The 21,208-nt window shown below is 47.4% G+C and overlaps 1 protein-coding gene across 1 annotated transcript in view; it reads left to right on the top strand.

Moving 5' to 3' along the window:
- Positions 1-15,464: 15,464 nt before the first annotated feature.
- Positions 15,465-21,208, top strand: part of ANKDD1A (ankyrin repeat and death domain containing 1A) — a 47,129-nt gene continuing 41,385 nt past the window's right edge. Inside the window, exons 1-3 of the mRNA XM_066273714.1 lie at positions 15,465-15,507; positions 18,749-18,852; positions 20,746-20,844. Coding sequence (XP_066129811.1) covers positions 15,474-15,507; positions 18,749-18,852; positions 20,746-20,844 — 237 coding nt within the window. The 5' untranslated portion in view covers positions 15,465-15,473. The remainder of the gene's footprint in view (positions 15,508-18,748; positions 18,853-20,745; positions 20,845-21,208) is intronic.

Below are 21,208 nucleotides of genomic sequence, written 5' to 3'. Positions count from 1 at the left end.
TGGCGCAGTGGATAAAGCGTCCACCTCAAATGCTGAGGTCACCGGTTCAAAACCCTGGGCTTGCCTGGGCAGGGCACATATGGGAGTTGATGCTTCCTGCTCCTCATCCCTTCTCTCTCTTCTCTCTAAAATGAATAAATAAAAACAAAATCTGTAAAAAAAATTTTTTTTAACTTAAAAAACAAGCCAAGTCAAAGATCGCACACTGGGAAAACTATTTGTGACATACTGTCATGTAAAGGGCTAATCTTTTTTTTTTTTTTAATATATCATCTTTTTTAAAAAAATTTTATTTTATTTATTCATTTTAGAGAGGAGAGAGAGAGAGAGAGAGGAGAGAGAGACAAGGGAGGAGCTAGAAGCATCAACTCCCATATGTGCCTTGACTAGGCAAGCCCAGGGTTTCGAACCGGCGACCTCAGCATTTCCAGGTTGATGCTTTATCCACTGCACCACCACAGGTCAGGCAAAGGCTAATCTTAATATACACATTTTAGAAATTAATGTTTAAAAGGCAACCAAATTTTAAAATAAAGATAATCACAAGGAAAGAAAAATTAAAAATAAATAGTAAGCACATGAAAAGATGCTCAACTTCACTTATAATTAAAGAAGTGCATGATAAAATAATGAAATACTATTTTCACCTGCCACATTGATACCAATGAAAATGTTTTACAATGTAAAGTGTTGGTGAGAATGTGGGGAAAGACTCTTACATTATTAGTGGGAATGTAAATTGACCAACATTTTGGAGGGCAATTTGGAAATACCTATTGTGGAGTAAAGGAGGCCAAACATTCATTTATTTATTTGTTTATTTTATAAGTTTTTTTCTTCTTTTTTTTTCACAGAGACAGAGAGAGAGAGTCAGAGAGAAGGATAGATAGGGACAGACAGGAAGGGAGAGAGATGAGAAGCATCAGGTCTTTGTTGCGGTACCTTAGTTGTTCATTGATTGCTTTCTCATATGTGCCTTGACCAGGAGGTTCCAGCAGAGCCAGTGACCCTTTGTTCAAGCCAGCAACCTTGGGCTCGAGCCAGCGACCATGGGGTCATGTCTATAATCCCATGCTCAAGCCAGCAATCCCACACTCAAACTGGCAACATTGGGGTTTTGAACCTGGGTCCTCTGAGTCCCAGGCCAATACTCTATCCACTGCGCCACCGCCTGGTCAGACTGTTTATTTATTTTAGAAAGAGAGGAAAAAAGAGAGAAAGGAAAAGAGAGAGAGAAACAGTTTGTTGTTCCACTTATTTATTTATTCATTTGTTGATTCTTGTATGTGCCTTGACTGGGGATCCAATACACAACCTTGTTGTAACAGGATGATAGTTTAACCAATTGAGCTAGTCTGCCAGGGCCAGCCAAACATTCTTTGACAGTCCTCAAATAGAGATGTGGGTTCCCTTCTCTTGAATTTGGGCTTCTGAGTTCTCCGACCAGTAAAATTCAGCAAAAGTTATAATGTCCTAGTTCCAAGTGTGTATCCCTTAACTTGCCCTCTGGGTTTCACGTCTTATCTCTCGCAAGCCAACTGCCAGATTATCTGAACTGCAATTAGCTGACATCACCATGCTCTGAAGCAACCAAACCAGGTAGGGAAGCCCTGGAGGGCATGACACTACATGGAGAGAGAGAGAGAGGTCAACAGCACTGAGGCCCAGTCACGTGAGTGATGAAACCAGTCTGGAACAGAATCAAAGATGAACCATTTAGCTGAGCCCTTCCTGAATTCCTGACCCACAAAATCATGAATAAAATAAAATAGTTTTAAGCACCAGGTTTTGGAGTAGTGTGTTATACAGCCATAGGTATCTGAAATAGCTCTCCAAATTTAAATTTACCCTTTGACCCAGAAATTGCATAGATTCTATGAATCTAACCTACTGAAATGTTTGCATAGTGTCCAAAAACACCCAAAGACATTCATTGTAGCACTGTTTGTAAGAAAACAAGACTGGAAACAATTTATCTGTCCATCATTAGGGGAATGGCTAAATTAATTCTAATATATGTAGTTAATGATATATACTATGCTTGTTGAAGTGCTGAGCCAAGAAAAAGTTCCATTTGTGGTTCTTTTCACCCTAGGCTCAGGCCTAGGGTGACATAACAGAGTAGTTCTGGAGCCAGAGACTCTGGCTCTGCCATTTATGATCTGTGTGACTTTAGGAAAATGTTTAATTTCTCTCTATACCATATCTGCAAAATGGGGATGGTAAGTAATCACAGTAACTACTTCAGATGGCTGTGGTGAGAAATACATGAGTTAAAATGACAAGCCTGGTATGTATCTCTGATATATGTATTTTGAAGCTGGAAAGAGCTTGGAATTTAAATTGTGGTAGATCAGACTTTTCATATCTTAAACCTAAAGGGATTGTGTAGCAAAGGATCTGCCAGATTGACATCCTGGGTGGGACAGGGAAGGGAGCTTTGACAAATAAAGGCTTGAGGCAGTGGTGGGAGAATGTTTTTAAAGAAATGGGCTCATATTGTACTTCCTGTTCTGCATCTTGCTATCTTTTAGAGATCCTTCCTACCTCAGCACTTACCCACTCAGTTCTTTTTAACCATTGCTCAGCATTGCATTGTATGGCTGCACCTCAATTTATTTCACCATACTCTCTCTTTTTTTTTTTTAATTTTTATTTTATTTATTCATTTTAAATAGAGAGGAGAGAGAGAGGGAGAGAGAGAGAGAGAGAGAGAGAGACAGGGGGGAGGAGCTGGAAGCATCAACTCCCATATGTGCCTTGACCAGGCAAACCCAGGGTTTCGAACCGGCGACCTCAGCATTTCCAGGTCGACGCTTTATCCACTGTGCCACCACAGGTCAGGCTTTCACCATACTCTCTTGATGGACTCTTGGGTTGGTTCCAGTACTTTGCTATAGTTACAAATAATACTACAGTAAACACCCTTGCATATTTATCTTTGCCTTATCACTGCTCTTATTTCTGTGGTGTAGATTTAGGAATGGAGTCGTGGAGTATAGTCTCATGTACATTTTTTAAAAGTCTGATGTTTCCATATCAAGTCCCTTTTCCCTTCCACAGTTTTGTTTTCATAATTTTGCTGTTTGTTTGCACATGTTTTTGTTTTGTTTTTTAAAGCTGAACTTAGTATCATTTTGCCAAGTTTTATGAGGCCTTGTTTTGAATGAAGAAAAGGATGAATCAGCCACTATACCTGCCTTAAAATGTTCATAGTCCGGCAGGGATTGGAGTGGGCATAGCCGTGTAGTGGGGGTGACAGATGTAAAACAAACAGTTACCCCCATTGAGGCCAGGGCTGGCATCAAAGGCTGGACCGTGGGTTCTGAGAGCCCCCAGGAAAGCGCAGCATTTTGGATCTGGGGCAATCTGGGAGGCATTCACAGAGGTTTCCTGCCTAGCCTTTGTACTGGTTACAGAGCACTGTTTAGAATACCTGCTCGTTAAATTCTCACAACAGCTCTTTGCATTAGGTAGTGTTATTATCTCCACCTTCCAGGCGAGGAAACTGAGGCCTGGAGAAGGGAAGTCCTGCCCAGCTCCTGTGTTTCCCTCATCATCTCCCCTTCTGGCCACTCCCCATCCCATCCCTCACTCCCTACCCTGAACCATACTGGCTGGGTTGGCAAAACCCTGGGTGGTGGGCACAGCCTATGGACCCTGCTTATGGGTGGGCAACCTTCTTACAGAGGACTGATTGGGACTCGGACCCCATGTGCTGGCATGGACTGGCCCAGGTCCCGCTCCAGGGCCCAGACCACACGAAGCTGCTTTCACTTCCCAACCCACGAATGCCAGGTCATTTCATCTCTTCTCCAGGCAACACCTCTCAGAAATTAGGCCTTTAGAAGTTCATTTGGGTTAAGAGTTGGCCCTGTTCTGCATCTTTTAAAAATGTACATTACTCTAACAGGAACCTGTAGTCAATTCCCAAAGTTTCGATGGGAATAGTTATTCCACCTTCTCCATGTGGTTTTCAAAGGCCTAAGGCAATAAACCCCACATTTACTTATATCTCCGCTCAACTCTTCCTCCCTCACCCCGCTCTCATGCGCCAAGCCCTTAGCCTGGTATTCAAGGACCTCCACCGGCAATTCAGGAAAACCCTCCGGAAACAGAGCAGCTGGATGGAGGGCCTAGCCGGGCGAGAGTCAGAGCGGGCGGGCGCACGCTTCTCCGCATTGTGCTTCCTTCTTCACCCGCGGACCTAGCCAACCCCAGGTCAGTCTACAGCCTGTGTCCCCAGCTTCTCCCTCTTCGCGCCCCTCGGGCCTGTGTCTCTGTCATAACCACGATGGATACAGATGACGTGCGCGAACACCCGCGGAAATTACGGTATTTTGGCAGCTCTGGCTCCCCCGCGTGTCGATAAGAAGAACTTCAGTGAGGCCCAACCGGCTCCGCCCCCTCGGGGCAGAGTTCTGGGAGGAGGCTCAGCCTGGAGAAGCGGGGCGTCCGCCTTCTCTTCTGGCTTCTTCACACCCGGGTACCTGTTTACACTGTGTTTGAGGCTTCCCCTCCCGCCCCCAAATCTCCTTCCTTCTCGATGAGAGCGTCGCCCCTAGAGTCGGGGTGCCCACACGGGCGCTGGTCTGATAGATGTCTTCGGGTCTCACCCGCGGGCGTGGCCCCGGCCTGGACTCAGCGGGTTCAGCACCTTGGGGACCAGGGAGCTCACTTTGGAAAGAGGCACATCTGGATTCCACTTTCATCTCTCTCAGCTGCTGGCAGCGTGTCCTGGTCGAGTCATTTACCTCTCTGAACTTCACTTGCCTCCTCTGCAAAATGGAGTTTAGATTTATTGGCACTTGCCTCACAAGGTTGTCAAGATGATCCATTGGGATAGTATAGGTGGCAGGTGGAGGGCAGAAGGATAGGGATCACCACCATGACGGGGCATTCGCTGTATGCCGCGGACTGCCCTAGACATTTTGAAATGACTGTAAAAAAGTATCATCCCAGGGAAGAAATTGAAGGAAGAAATTGACATTTAGTGATCTGTCCAGAGCCACACAGCACGAGATGGGCAGAGCTGGGGCTAGACTCAGAAAGACATGGATACACAAGTGCTGGGAAGTGTGGGTGGGAGTCTAAGGTTTGCGAATGTAGGGCGTGTCCAGAGGCCCGAAAATAATTCAGCCCTGCCTTTCTTTGGGTCATTAATCAATGCTTTCTTCCTCTAATGGATTATTCACCTCGTTTTAGTATACAGTAATTCCTTCATGAGAAGACCTAAAAGACTATCTAGGCCCATTTTCTAGATTAAGAGACTTGTCCATGGTCACACATCTGGGCAGCTCAGAACTGGACTGGAGCCTCAGTTTTAGTCCTGCTGTCCCCCCCCCCCCCCACTCCCCACCCCTCCGGTTTGGGTGAGCAATTCTGCAGAGTGATGCTCCTTCCCACAAACAATCACATTGCCCACTCAGTACAGGCACCTCTCCAGGGGCTGTGCACTGGCTGCTCCTTACCACACTTGGCCAGAACCTTCTGCCGTTCCTCCTCGCCCTTCCCTCCACTGAGCACTCCAGGCCTCTCTCCCCTCACAGAGCTGATACTCTAAGCCAAGGGTAGTCAACCTTTTTATACCTACCGCCCACTTTTGTATCTCTGTTAGTAGTAAAATTTTCTAACCGCCCACTGGTTCCACAGTAATGGTGATTTATAAAGTAGGGAAGTAACTTTACTTTATAAAATTTATAAAGCAGAGTAACAGCAAGATAAAGCATATAATAATAATTTTTTTCTTTTTTCTTTTTTAAATTTTATTTATTCATTTTAGAGAGGAGAGAGAAAAGGAGAGAGAGAGACAGAGAGAGAAGGTGGGGAGGAGCTGGAAGCATCAACTCCCATATGTGCCTTGACCAGGCAAGCCCAGGGTTTCGAACCAGCGACCTCAGCATTTCCAGGTCAACGCTTTATCCAGTGCGCCATCACAGGTCAGGCAGTAATAATTATTTACCGAGTACTTTATGTTGGATTTTTGCTAAGTTTGGCAGAATAAATATATATATATATTTTTACTTTTTTTTTTTTGTATTTTTCTGAAGCTGGAAACGGGGAGAGATAGTCAGACAGACTCCCGCATGCGGATCCCGGCACACCCACCAGGGGCCAAGCTCTGCCCACCAGGGGGCGATGCTCTGCCCCTCCGGGGCGTCGCTCTGCCATGACCAGAGCCACTCTAGCGCCTGGGGCAGAGGCCAAGGAGCCATCCCCAGCGCCCGGGCCATCTTTGCTCCAATGGAGCCTTGGCTGTGGGAGGGGAAGAGAGAGACAGAGAGGAAGGAGGGGGGCGGTGGAGAAGCAAATGAGCGCTTCTCCTATGTACCCTGGCCGGGAATCGAACCCGGGCCCCCCGCACGCCAGGCCGATGCTCTACCGCTGAGCCAACCAGCCAGGGCCAGAATAAATCTTTATAAAACAACTTACTATAGTTAAATCTGTCTTTTTATTTATACTTTGGTTGCTCCGCTACTGCCCACCATGAAAGCTGGAATGCCCGCTAGTGGGCGGTAGGGACCAGGTTGACTACCAATGCTCTAAGCAGAGAGATTTGGGCAGCCTATGAATCCCAAGTGCTGGCACAAGACAGGCAAATATTTTACCACTGTGTGCATGTGTGTGTGCATGTGTGTTTTGTTTTGGGGCAGCAAAAATGATGAGACTGAGTTGTCTTTTCCAGCAATTTGTTTATTTATTATTATTATTTTTTTAATTTAGGAAGTGAATCTTTTTTTTTTTTAAATCAATTATTTATTTATTTATTCATTTTTAGAGAGGAGAGAGACAGAGAAAGAGAAGGGAGGGGAGGAGCTGGAAGCTTCAACTCCCATATGTGCCTTGACCAGGCAAGCCCAGGGTTTCGAACTGGCAACCTCAGCATTTCCAGGTCGATGTTTTATCCACTGCGCCACCACAGGTCAGGCTCCAGCAATTTATTTAGCACAAGCTTGTTGTGGGATTTATAATAATTTCATAAGCCAACAGCATGCAGGATAATATCTCTTAATAAGCTAAATATAAAAATAACATACTCCAAACAAATTAATCACACTGTTGTTTCAGGCAAGGGGAAATGAAGGAATCAAGTCCAATTTTAATATGAGGTGTGCCTTTTCATACCAACAGACATGGAGTAGACCAACCAGAAATGATTTCCAGCTGCCAGTGCTAAAGTAAAAGTCCTCTATCGCTAGAGCATGTTGCTAGGGAATGACGATGCCAGTTTTAGTAGGCGAGCTGATCTTTTTCACTGGGCAGCCCTATGGTTTATCATCAATGTTTCTATAAGGAGTGCGTGGCCAGGACAGGAGCAAAGGCCCCAAGGGTCTTCCAAAAGTGTTTAGGCTAGTGAAGAGTTGCCTTGCCCAAGCCAAAACTGAAATAGTCTTCACAAACGATCAGTATTTACAGTGTAAATGTCTCCTTGTCATTGTTGCTTCTACACGTTTTTTTATCAATAAGCCCATGGGGATCCCAGGGCTGCTGGACTACTGAATGCTTATAAGTGACAACAGAGGTAGAATGATAACATCCTTGCACGACTTCATACTTATATGAAAGCATTTTTTTCTCTTTGTCATAAACAAGTGGATTAAAAGAACTTCACTTAAGTCATAAACAAATAGATTTGAAATCATATGAAACCTAATCACAACAGTGCGTGTATCTTTTTCTTTTGTTAGAAAGGGTCTAGCATAAAATATAAGGAGTGATTCCCAGTGGCATCTTTGAGTAGATAAATTGTGGCTATTTTTTAAATTTGGCTGTATTTTAATTGTAGACACCGTGGCACTTGGACTAGCCTCCTTGACTGTATTTTAAATTTTCTTTGGTAACCAACAAACATTACTTTATTAATAGGACAAGAAATAAAAGTTATTCTAAAATTCTCTTAAGAAAAGGGCCAACAATCATAAAGGAAAACAAGCTAAAGAACAGATTGTTCTCAGGGAAAAATATGAAAATGGTTCTTAAACATAGAAAAAGATCAACAACTTTGCTTATAATGATAAAGATGGAAATTAAAAGTAGACTGTTACCATTTTTTACCTATCAGATTGGCAAAAATCCAAGTTTGAGAGTCTGTTGGGAAGCCGTGAGAAACAGGCACTCTCATCCACTGATTGCTGATGGGAGTCCAAAATAGTCCAGACATGTGGAGGGGGATTTGGCAATAGCTAGCAAAATCATGTGTCCATTTATCCTTTGACCCAGAAATCTACCTCTAAGAAAAGGCCTATACAGCTCTGCATTGGTAAGAAATACCAACTGATGCATCGACAAGGCTACTCACTATAAATCTGTGGTAATGGCCAAAGACTGGAAGTAGGGAAAAGTTCACCAGCAGGTTCTGGGTGAATAAGCCACACGATGAAGGATTCTGAGACCACAAAAGGAATGAGGAAGAGCAAGCTCAACATACTCCTGTGGAGAGATCCCGGGTGGGTTGTTTGGTGAATAAAGCCACGTGGGTGTCCAGAACAGGCAGATTTGTAGAGACAGGAAGTAGATGAGTGGTTGCCTGGGGCTGTAAGGGGATGGAAGACTGGTGGTGGTGGTAGCCAGGGAGTAACACTAGAGGGTATGGGGTTTCTTTCTTTCCTTTTTTTTTTTGTGTGTGTGTTTTTTAAAGATTTTATTTATTGATTTTAGAGAGGGAGGAGAGAGAGAGAAGAGGGGAGAAGGAGTGGGAAGCATCAACTCATAGTAGTTGCTCCTCGTTATGTGCCTCGACCGGGCAAGCCTGGGGCTTTGAACCGGCAACCTCAGCGTTCCAGGTCATCACTTTATGCACTGCGCCACCACAGGCCAGGTTGGTATGGGGTTTCTTTCCTGGGTGATGAAAATGTTCTAAAATATTGTGGTAATGTTTATACAACTCTGAACAATACTAAAACCATTGATTTTTATATTTTATACATACACTTAAATGAGTGAATTGTGTGGTATGTGACTTACATCTCAAGAAAGCTGTTACCAAAAAAAAAAAAAAGGCAAGCTGAGAAAAATTGTGTGTCATATGTGACTATAGGAAAGAGAAAAAAATATATATGTTATATCATATGTGCATGTGTATGATAGAATTAAATAATATAAGGGTAAGCAACAACAATAAAAATGTTACCGTTGTCAGTTAGGATTCAGTTGGGGAGCAGAACCGCTTTGAGTGGTGGGATGGGGCTTTATTATAGTAATTTGCTTTACACAATTGTAGAGGGAGCTGGCAAAGGCAGTCATCAGAAAGGGAGTTAGAGACTCAGAGGCGTCGCTAACCACTCATTCTGAGAAACCAAGTATGTCCAGCTGCTGACATGGAACCACGGGAAGCTACCAACAAGGTCTATGTGGGAAGCTGTTTCCTCAGCGTAGTGAATGCCTCTGGGTTGGCCATTGAGCATCTGTGGTGGGCCGGGGCCACTGTTAGTCAGTCAGCTGCATCATCAGTTGGGAATAAAAACAGATATGGAGTAAAGGAGAGCGAGAACAAGCTGGAAACTGCTGGTCTATGACAACTGACTACGACAACTTTCAGAGACTTGACTTTGAAATGTGTAAATATTTTACAGAATTATAAAACAAAATTAATGTTAAAGGTATCTAAAAAGCAAAATAAAAATAAATATGGAGCAATCCCCAAACCCAGAAAGGTCAGAGGTAGGAATACAACCGAGGGGTATCTAGACTCCTTTCAAATGTTACCTGGGGCACCTGGCACTTCAGACCTACATGTTCAGCGCTCCCATCAACTGGGGAATCACATGCCATTGAGATTTGCCTTCCACTGTCCTCCCCTCCTTCCTTCTCTCCCTGTGATTTAATGGTGAACAAAAGTGCTTAAAGGAAAGCGAGGGAAGTGGATAATAAGCAAGTAAACAAAAATATATTGTCGACATAAGAAGTGTCCAAACCTGAAGAATTTTAAAATAATAGTTTATTAGTTTATTTGAACTAAACAGAGGTTATGCTTTGAAGCCAATCTCAGTAGACTGAGAAAAATGCTTCCCAAAATAACAGTTTGCAGGGTTTAAAAAATTTTTATTTATAAAATTAAATTTAAAAGGGTGACATTAATAAATAAGAGTACATAGCTTTCAGGTAAACATTTCTACAGCATTTTGCAGATTTTTTTTTTTTTTTTTTTTCATTTTTCTGAAGCTGGAAACAGGGAGAGACAGTCAGACAGACTCCCGCATGCGCCCGACCGGGATCCACCCGGCACGCCCACCAGGGGCGATGCTCTGCCCACCAGGGGGCGATGCTCTGCCCATCCTGGGCGTCGCCATATTGCGACCAGAGCCACTCTAGCGCCTGGGGCAGAGGCCACAGAGCCATCCCCAGCGCCCGGGCCATCTTTGCTCCAATGGAGCCTTGGCTGCGGGAGGGGAAGAGAGAGACAGAGAGGAAAGTGCGGCGGAGGGGTGGAGAAGCAAATGGGCGCTTCTCCTGTGTGCCCTGGCCAGGAATCGAACCCGGGTCCTCCGCACGCTAGGCCGACGCTCTACCGCTGAGCCAACCGGCCAGGGCGCATTTTGCAGATTTTTAAAAGAAATTGCATTTGGAATTAAGGAGAGAAGTAAGGAAGATTACATGAAGGTGTGGAGAAAGCAGGGCTAGGATTGGATTATAAAGTAAATTAACAGGATTATGTGGTCTCTTGAAGGTGGTTAAACTTCCAAGGGGTCTGAAAAAGATGCATTTCAAAGATGTGTTAGCCCTAGATCAATGATTTTCAACCTTTATCATCTCATAGCACACATCAACTAATTACTAAAATTCTGTGGCACACCAAAATATATATTTTTGCTGATCTGACCAAAAAAATAGGTATAAATTTGATTCATTCATACTAGATGGCTATTATTGTATTGGTTATTGTCATGTTTTTATTTGACAGTCTAAGGGAAAAGAGGTCAGTGCCCCTGACTAAATAGTCAATAGTCAGGTATTGCGTGTGTGTGTGTGTGTGTGTGTGTGTGTGTGTGTGTGTGTATATATATATATATATATATATATTTTTTTTTTTTTTAGTGAGAGGAGGGGAGGCAGAGAGACAGACTCATGCATGCACCTGGACCAGAATCTACCCAGCAAGACCACTAGGGTGCTATGGTCCGCCCATCTGGGGCTGTTTTCCCATTGCTCAGAGACTGAGCCATTTTTTAGCACCTATGGTAGAGGCCATTAAACAATTCTCAGAGCCTGAGGCCAACTTGCCTGAAACAACTGAGCCATGCCTGTGGAAGTAGGAGGAGGTGGAGGAGAGGGGTAGAGAGAGAGAGAGAGAGAGAGAGAGAAGGAATGGGAGGGGGAAAGGGCGGAGAAACAGATAGGGGCTTTGCCTGTGTGCCCTGACTGGGAGTCGAACCCAAGACATCCACGTGCTAGGCCGTGCTAGGCCGACATTCTACCACTGAATCAACTGGCCAGGGCCAGTATTGCATATTTTAAAAATTGTTAGAGCACACTGGTTGAAAATTGCTGACCTAGACAACGGATGGGGATAGCTTAAGGCAAAGATAACCTTTTACTAGGGGAGATAGGCCTGAGGTATGATTACCCACCATGACCTGCCCTGTTAGGAATTTATGATCAGATTGTTCTGTGGGGTCACTTTCACTCAAATTTATTTCTGTGCCTCTTTTTCATCCATGATACTCACGTGTCATATTCAAAAGTATTAAACTATGAATCTTTACATCCTCTGAAGGAGATGACTGTTTGTGGGCACCCCATAGGGCTGTTAGGGTGGTGAGGAGAGTCCAATGGCAGAAGGGGTGAGTAGACAAAGTTATTCTGTATGAAAATACAAAGGTAGGCAGAGGACATTTAGGTATTACACACACACACACACACACACACATACACACACACAGTTTTGTTGGAGGGAGAAGAGAGGCAAAGGAGACTTGGGAGGAGAGTTGGGGGCCCTACTGAGATGACTGGACCCTTTGGTAAAAGATATAAGATTTTTAGGATGCTTTGCTGTGTCTGAATTTTCTTGAATTTCTTGCCACTTTAAAAACAATGACCTGTATTTTTTTTCCAAGGCTTTGGAATCAGACTAGTGTTTCTTTGGACAATGAAATGACAGGGCAGTGGGCTCTGAGTGGGAACAGGTGAGCCCAGTGTTATTTGTATGTGACAGTATTACACATTATGATTGTGCTTTGGAGGAAAAGGCTGCTATGAGAGGGACAGTGAGGGTAGGGGTAGCACAATTACTCTGGGAGACTGACACTTGGGCCAGTCTTGAAAAATGACAAGGAGCCAGCCATGGAAAAAGGGTGGGTAAGAGCTGTTCCAGGCAAAAGAGAATAGCAAGTGCAAAGGCTCTGAGACAGGACGGAGGAAATATCATTCTGCTGGAAGAACTTTAACAAGTTTAACTTTATTGTTTTCCCCCTCCCTGAGGATTAAAATAAAAGATATTTGTAATGTATGCATTCCTAAGCTACAAAGTTAATAGGGTAAAAGGATATGTAGAACTCCTAAATGACACACACACACACACACACACACACACAAATTGGCATTATTTTTCCACAGTCAAACCAAGGTTTTCATCTGTTTTCCCTTACTTCCATATTTCCTCCTCATTTTTAATCAGTGTTAAAGTCAATCACTTCCCTCGGTCACACAGACTCAGACAGGTTCCGAAACACCCCTATCCCCTACTCCATCCTTTACCCCAAGGCCCAGCACTGTGCTCTCAGGTGCTCTGTCCATCCATGTCATCCCTGGTGGTCTCCGAAGTACATGTCCTTCTTGTCCCTTGACCTCACAGTCCCTGATGCCAAAAGGGTGGAGGCAGCACATATGTGAAGCTGGGTACCATCTACTTTGAGAATAACATAGAGATGGCTAGGTGTGTGTGTGTGTGTGTGTGTGTGTGTGTGTGTGTGTGTGGTGAGGGCTAGAGATGCACGGTGAAATGGGCTCTGCGTCCTGGCAGGGACAGAAAAAGGGCAGAGCCAATATTTGGCTCCCCCAAATATTTCCTTCCAAATACCCCCAGAGATAGAGTAGTGGGAACACCCAAAACTTTGTGGCTTTGTTGGAAGTGACCCAATGAATTTAGCATCTATACTCTTACTTGTAAAACCATGGTTGTTTTAATAAAAACGAAAAAAAAATTTTTTTTTTAGATTTTATTTATTCATTATAGAGAGGGGAGAGAGAGAGAGAGAGAGAAGGGGGGAAGGAGCAGGAAGCATCAACTCCCATATGTGCCTTGACCAGGCAAGCCCAGGGTTTTGAACCGGCAACCTCAGCGTTTCCAGGTTGACGCTTTATCCACTGTGCCACCACAGGTCAGGCCAAAACGAAACTTTTTAATCCCCTCCCAGGCATCATATAAAATTGAGGGTTTTTTGGTTTTTTTTTTTTTCAGAGAGAGAGGGGGATAGACAGGGACAGACAGAAGGGAACGAAGAGAGATGAGAAGCATCAATCATTAGTTTTTCATAGCGTGTTGCAACACCTTAGTTGTTCATTGATTGCTTTCTCATATGTGCCTTGACTGCGGGCCTTCAGCAGACCCAGTAGCCCCTTGCTGGAGCCAGCAACCTTGGGTTCAAGCTGGTGGGCTTTTTGCCCGCGCTCAATCTGGCGACCTCGGGGCCTCGAACCCGGGTCCTCTGCATCCCAGTCCAATGCTCTATCCGCTGCGCCACCGCCTGCTCAGGCAAAAATTGCGGTTTTGATTGTGGTTTTCCTGTGCCCCTTGCCCATCACTATGTACCCCAGAGTATGGGCACCCCAGTTTGAGATGTGCAGAACCAGGGCATCTCAGAAGGGGAAGGAGGCAGCATGCACTGCAGGCCTGGGTTTCTCTGAAGGTGCCAGCAGAGACCCCCAGACTCCTAATGAGTGGCCCTGCGACTCTGAGGGAAAGGCACCCACCACGGTATGGTGACAAGGGCCATTGTGTACTGTGTCCTGACACTGGCATGTGTCCATCTTCTTGCAGGGGATGGACAGAAGCAGCATAATAACCTTGCCCTCAATGAGAGCAGCAGCTGTGTAGCTTATGTGCTGTGTTTGAATCAGCCACTAACTGGCTGAGGGACCTCAGGCATGTGGTCCCTCAGGTCTTGTGATTATCTGTGCACAACAGTTTTCTCCCTGGAAAAAAAAAGGTTGATAACAGTATTTACCTTGCGGGCGGGTGGGAAGAGTACAGGAGATAATGCTGATCCAGGACTGACACAGTGGCCGCATCCCAGCTGATGTTCAATCAATGAAGACAGCGGAGATTAGATCTGCTTGTGGAAGAGGCCAAAATAAAAGCTTATAAAAAAGTGGGCTGGAATCAAGTGGTGTGGATAGCTTAGAGCAGGGCTTCTCATACTTTAGTGTCAACAGGAATCACCAGGGATCTTGTTGAAATGCAGATTCTGACTCAACAGTTCTGGGCTGGGGCCCGGGATGCCTCCTTTCTAGCAGAACGCCACTCAAATAGCAAAAAGCATGAAAGCAACTAAGCAGACTGCAAAGCACAAGTCACAGTTCTATTTTGTTAAGAAAACAAAAAACTCTAATTTCTCAAGATGTGAAGTAAAGACAGAGAGAAGCCAGGAGAGCCAACTTGTGGAGAAACCTGCCACCAGTGCTGGGGGACCCGCAAGTCCTCCTGAGTGACCTCGAGAAAGACCACTGCACCCGACCAGGGACCGTCAAGCCGGACCACTCACACACCCTACCTCCAACCCATGGGCTTTGCAGATGAAGAGGAAGAGAAAGAACTGGATTTTAGGGTCACATTTTACTGTGTATTATTTCCCTCATTGTTGCCAGACTGTTTTTCAGAATGGCTGTTCCGCTGCCCAGGCTACTTCCACCAGCAGTGACTGGGACCTGACAGCTCCTCCCCACCAACATTTGGCATTATTCGGCTTTCTCATTTCTGCCAGTCTAATTGGTGTGCTATCTCACAATCATTTTAACCTGTATTTTTTTCTGATCATGAAAAAATCTGACCATCTTTTCGTATGCTTGCAGACTTGCTGGGGTTTCTCTGTTCCTTAAGAACCTGCCCAAGTTCCCAAGGATGGGGCCTGCTGGAGGCCTTGCACGCACCTCGGGGCGCGAGAGGCTCAGAAAGTTGGGGGGTGGGGAATAAGCCCAGATGGACCAGCGGGCCCGGAGAGGCCCCGACCCGCCCGACAAGAGTGTGAAAGACACCGAGGGCTGGGCAGGTCCAGCGAGCCCGAGGACCGACCGCCGCCTGGTTCGGGATAGGGGTAGGGGGTAGGGGACAGGCCACAGAGCTTGGCCCACCAGGTCCCCTAGGGCCGAGGCTAAGGCAAGGGGTCTGGAGGAGCCGCTGCCGCCCGCATCTCGATGCTCCCCGCCCCAGCTCCGGGACCCTCCCCTCCGCTCCTCGCCCGCCCGGCCGACGCGCAGCTGGTGGGCTGGCGCTGGGCCAGACCGCGCACGCGCGCGCGCAGGGGCTGCGGAGCGGTGGCATGGAGGAGCACCTGCCATGGGAGACCTACTGCCGTGAGTCCGCGGCGCTGGGGAGCCGGGGGGCCGGAGGGCGGGTGCGGGCAGAGGCCAAGAGCATCCCCCGCACTCCCACGGGGGCGACCCTGGATGGCATCGGCACTGTCCGCTTATCCACCTCCGTCTTGGGCTCCTTTGTGGCGCCCAGAGGAGAGCACACCCGGCCGAGAGGACACTGGCCGTGTGCCTGAGACATTAGCTAAAAATAAGATGTTAATGCGATCCTTTATTGAGTACGTACTTACTTTGTATGCCAGGCCGAACCAGGATTGGCACACTATTTGATCTTCATAAAGGCCCTATCGGTAGGACCTATTGCTATCTCCGTTTGTGCAGAAGAGAAAGCTGAGGCACAGGGTGGTTAAGTAAGTGGCTCAAGGTTACGTAGTCATTAAGTGGTAGACATGCTGAAGGACCCAGTTCCCCCAGCGTGTTGGAGCTGGATGGAGAGTGGAGACCATATCAGGTGGGGAAACAGAAGCCCAGAGGACAGGCACTGCGGGGTGAGGGCACCTCAGAGCCTGATCCAGGAGTAAGCCCAGTGCCTGGACCTTGAGCCCAGGCAGCAGCATGCATGTGGGCATCAGTTCCCTTAGGGGGCTTTGGCTGGAAGAGGGGAGAGAAGGGTGGTGCCAGTGTCCTTACTGGGATGGGGGTGGGGTGAGGAGCTCTATCAAGGTGCCATTTCAAAGGGAATGGGGTTCTGGAGAGAAGATCACATGATCAGGACCTTAACTCTGTACAGCAAGGTGCTTTGGGGTGTGTGGGATGGAATTCTTCACAAAGGACCCAGCTTGGGCAAAGGCTCAGAGACCAGAGTGCAGTTTGTATTTGAAGTGGCCAAAGAGGTGGATGGAAGAGATGAGACTCATTTTTATCGCACTATGCAGGGTCTGCTTGCTCCCATGTGGACTCTTGGCTGTTTGCCGACACAAACCAGCCTACTTCACCTAGACTTCAGCTAAGAGAAGGGGAGGCAGAGCTGGAAGAGATCTCTTCACATCACTTTCTTCACCCTCCCCCAATTTTACAACTGAAGGAATTGAGACCCCAAGGGAGATAGACTAGCCCAGAATCCTGCTGCTAGAAAGTGGCAAAGTGATTACTAGAACCCCAGCTTCCCTAAGCTCTCTCACCAGAAAGGCCAGCTCTTCCCCCAAACCTGGATTGTGGTGGTTTTCAGCAAAGAGGTTGAAGAAAGAAAAGCTGGGAACACAGTGCTTCCTGGAGATCTTTGAGATCTGAGAGGGGGTCTTCCAGAAGGGCCCTCTCCTTACCTGCGGGAAAGGCAGACCCCTTTGGAACAGGGAAGGATGGAGTTATCAATGTGGACCACACTTGGAAGGTGGTGTTTTCTCTATCCCCTGAAGTATTGCCAGGAACCTCCCTCCCCTGGGGCTTCTTTCCTATCATTTACCTGAGCTTATGGCTTGCTTTTTCATGGGGCTAATGATTCTTAATCAGGGCAGCATTTTATAGTTCACAGGCCTCTGAAAAGATTTAATGATTTGTGTATTACTCATTCATTCAGCAAATATATGCCAGGGCCTGAATTAAAAAATATATATATATCGCTAGGGGTCTGAATTTGGGGATATAGTAGTTAACAAATCAGGCAAAAATCTCTCCCCTCATGGGCTTATAGGTATTATAATGGGGGCAGCAGACAATAGACTTAAATGTGTCAATGGTGAGAGATGCTATGGAGAAAAATAATGCAGGGAGGTGGGTAGGGAGGGTGCTTGTTGGGTTGGGGCTTCACTGACTCAGAGGGCCCTGAATGAAGGAGGCCTTACCACTTCTAGGTGTTTGGCCATCAGAATTTAATCTCTGACTCTGCCTTGGAGGAGGAGTAGTGACGATGATTATGACACTATGTATTTGCCAGACAGCATGCTAGAGGCTTTCATATCTTATATCTAATCGTTACAATAATCCTATAGGGCAACTTGCATCTCCATTTAGAATATGAGGAAACTGAGGCACAGGAAAATTAAGTAACTAAGTCATACAGGCCGGGAAGTGACTCAGCCAGAGCTGACTGCCTGTGGACAGCAGCTCTGAGGTCCACACGTTGTACCTGTGAGGCATCAGAAAGCAGAAGACCCTCTCCCACATCTGGAAAGCTATGGAAAAACAAACTGATGGCTGGGTTGTCTGTCACCTCTTTGCTTCATTATTAGCCTTCCCTGCCAGACACTGGCCACCTGTCCCTAGATAGACAGAGAGGCTGGGTTTGGATATTCACACTGGACCACACATACAGGATGTGGGTTTGGCAGCAATAAAATCACAAGACTATAATGACTGTACAAAGGGCTAGGAAATATTTGTCTCTTGTGCTAGTGTGTCTAAGCTTTTCTGGAGAAGGGATGGGCATCTGTTTGTCTGGGGATTATTAGTGTCACTCATGGAAGCAGAGTTTCATGGATTCCTCCCTGTGCCCAGCTTTGGGCCTGCTGTGAGCTGCAGGTAGATAGGGAAGGGTCCAGTAGATTAGAAAGGAGATTGAGGTCCAGCCAAGGAGATCAGACATCCTCACAAGCCAAGAGAAGACAGGATGACAGCAGCATGGGGGTCACCAGGCCTGATTCCTCCTCACTTGGCCGCTAGCCACCTGAGCCCACCGCTACCCATGACAGGGGGCTGGCAGGGGAGCTCTGAGGTTCTCTCCAGGCTGTGACTGTCTGAGGTTAAAGGTGCAATGAGGAGACATGCAGAGAGACCACAGAGAAAGCCAATCAGAGTGTGCCTCCTAACTGGGAGAGGAGAGGAGAAGAGGTGGAGGGACGAGGACAAAGAAGCCAGGTGAACATGCTTCTGGCTTCTGCCAGCCCTGCCGGGCCTGATGCCGTAGGTGGCTCAGTGGATCCTGACTGCTTTCTATACTGCGCTGTGGAAAACATAGCTATCGGCTCCAGTGGAATGAATTCCAGTCCCTTCCCAAGAGCAGCTCTTGGGGAGCAGACATGATACCTGGACGATGGGGTACCTCTGAGCTCTGGGGATGGTCTTGCCATGGTCTCCCATCTTCAGAGTTTTGCCAAGTCCTGGCTATGTGGACATGTGGTGAGTTAGAAGGAAAAGCAACCTGTCTGGGGAAGTCCTGACGTAGAGAAGGAGGCGAAACATCTTCCCGTCATTCCTCCAGAGTCCAGAGGACACCGGCCCAGGAAACATTCAGGGCCAGGGTGGGGCTGTTCGCTGCTCCTCCTGACACCCCCTTTTCTCCCCGCAGTGCTTCCTCTGGAGAGGCAGCTCCAGGAAGCTGCCCGCCGGAATAACATCGTGAGGATGAAGGAGCTGATTGGGAGAAGAGTCAACGTCAGGGCCAGAAACCATGTGCGTAAACGGGCTCCTCCAACTGGGCTGGTTTAGGGACAGTGTGGTGGGGATGCCTCCGCCCAGGAGGGACAGTTCATGGAGCCCGCATTTGCCTGTGTTAACTTGGGGGAGGCCCAGGTCGTCCACATTGGCTCAGGGTTTCTGAGGCCTCACTCAAATCAAGTTCAGAGTCAGGATTCTGAGCCAGGCTTGGGCAATTTCAAAGCTTATACTTTTAACCCCCGTGACTCATCTGAAAGGCGTACCCAAGGAACAAAAGTCAGAGTCAGGAGACCAGCGGGTCAAAGGTGAGGAGTCAGAGGGTGGCAGATAGGCAGATAGGGGCAGACACCAGAGGGACAGAGGTGGAGTGGTGCCTGTGGTCAGAAGTCCAGGGGTGTGAGACCCAAAGAGACCAGACCAAGAGAGGATGAGCATGCATGAGGCAGCAGTTTAACTCATTTCTCTGAGGGCCCTCTGTGTCCATCGAACATGTAAAAGCTGTGGGACCCTGCCTGCCCCGGGGGCTCAAAGGCCAGGCCGGGAGGCAGACCAGCCCGGCTGCTCAGGTCTCAGGGAAGGCTGCAGGTGAGATGGTCCACAGCCCTGCTGGGGGAGGGGGCAGAGGGAAAAGCCATTCCTTCTGGTGGGGGACACTGAGGATAGACCTGAGTACCATCCAGGGCAGCATCTCCCACCTTCGGGTCCAGGAGCACCAGAGAGGAGATGCCAGCTTGGGTGCTGAGTCAGTGGAGGCTGAAAAGTTAAGATGCAGGATTTCTGGCGCAGCAGAGGCTGCTATGTCTGGGGTGACATGACAGGGTGTGACTTGGGTCTTCAGAGTCTTCCTGGGACTCAGCAGTAGTAACAGGAATTCTGGAGTTTTCAGAATACTTTGGTTTTCGCAACTCTTGTCCACCTCTTTCCTGGTGGTCCTCACTCACCCCTGGAGGGGTGAGGAGATATTAGTTCTGCTTATAGTTTGAGGCAGGCACACAGGGCCATCAAGTCACCTTAGGTCGCACTGCAGGTTATTGGTGCCTGCAGCCTTGGTCTAAACTCCTGCACAAGCACTAGCAAGGAAGCATGGACTTGTTGGATGATAGGATGCTAATGCTAGGCTCATTCATTCATTCAGTCAACGGATAAGTATTTGTTAAGGGTTTACTACTCTGTGCCAGCACTGTGCTAGGTGCTAGGGACAGAGAAGAACCCATGGAAGACATGATACCTACCATCTTGGAGCTGATATTCTGGTGGGGCAGGACTGACATTACACAGAGTATCATCACACAGTTGATTCCCACTGTGGTAAGTTGAAAATGTGTAGGGGTGGGGAAGCCATCCCACCTGAGGGTTCAGGGAAGGCAAAGGACAATGTTCCAGGCAGAGGCGACAGCATGGGCAAAGCCTTGAGGAAGGAACAGCTGATCCCCAGAGACACCACACAGAAAACTAGTGTTTCCTTTCATTGTCCCCTCACAAGCAGAAAACTCTGGCGGAACCGCAATCAGAGGGAAGGAGGGGACAGAACCCAGGTTCTCAGGGGCCCTCAGGGACTTGGAGAATCATCATAGGCCTCGGGAACAGACAGGTGGGGGAAGCTGGCATTTCTGAGAAGCAGTGGTAGGCGGGGCCAGGCCATTCAGTTTGTTCCCAAAGCAGCTGGGAGCTGTAAGAGTTTTAGGTGTGAGACAGGTGGATCTAGTTGTGTTTTACTACATCCAGTACAGCTTCTGCCATGTGGAGGAGGGGTCCAGAGTGGGGCTGGAGCCCCAGCTACTGGTCATCAGAGCTAGCAAAGGCCCTTTCGCGCTGCAGACCAGCTTCCTAGCCGGGTGGTGGGGAAGGGGTGGGAGCTGGGCCAGGCAGCCAGCCAGAGCCTCACAGGATTCCTTTCACTCCCGGCAGGTGGGCAGGGTGGCCCTGCACTGGGCTGCAGGCGCAGGGCACGAGCAAGCTGTGCGGCTGCTCCTGGAGCACGAGGCTGCTGTGGACGACGAGGATGCGGTACTGGACCCCTGTGGAGGCGTGTCTTTGTGTGCATGTCTGTCTGTCTGTCTGTCTCAGGGTGGGCGAGGGGCACTGGAGCTCTCTCTGGATCTATGAGCCAGCTGTTGCCAAGGGTGCTGCTGATGCGCAGATGCACAGGTGCAGCGTGGGCAGACAGTCTTCAGGGGCTTTGGCACTGCACCGATCTCACTTATTCTTTGCACAGTCATAAAGATCTCTCTATTTTCAAGAGCCTTTCAATTCTCAGAGAGCCTTTTCACTTCCTCCGGATAATCATGTGAGCAAGGAGAGATATGGGCTGTTGGACAGATAATTGGGTGGATTAATAAAGGCCTTATTAGTAAAGTCATCAGGAGGCAGG

The sequence above is a fragment of the Saccopteryx bilineata genome, chromosome 4, assembly GCF_036850765.1.
Source record: "Saccopteryx bilineata isolate mSacBil1 chromosome 4, mSacBil1_pri_phased_curated, whole genome shotgun sequence".
In the NCBI taxonomy this organism is placed as follows: domain Eukaryota; kingdom Metazoa; phylum Chordata; class Mammalia; order Chiroptera; family Emballonuridae; genus Saccopteryx; species Saccopteryx bilineata.
The sequence above is the reverse complement of the archived record's forward strand: the minus strand, read 5'-3'. Positions and strand labels throughout refer to the sequence as shown.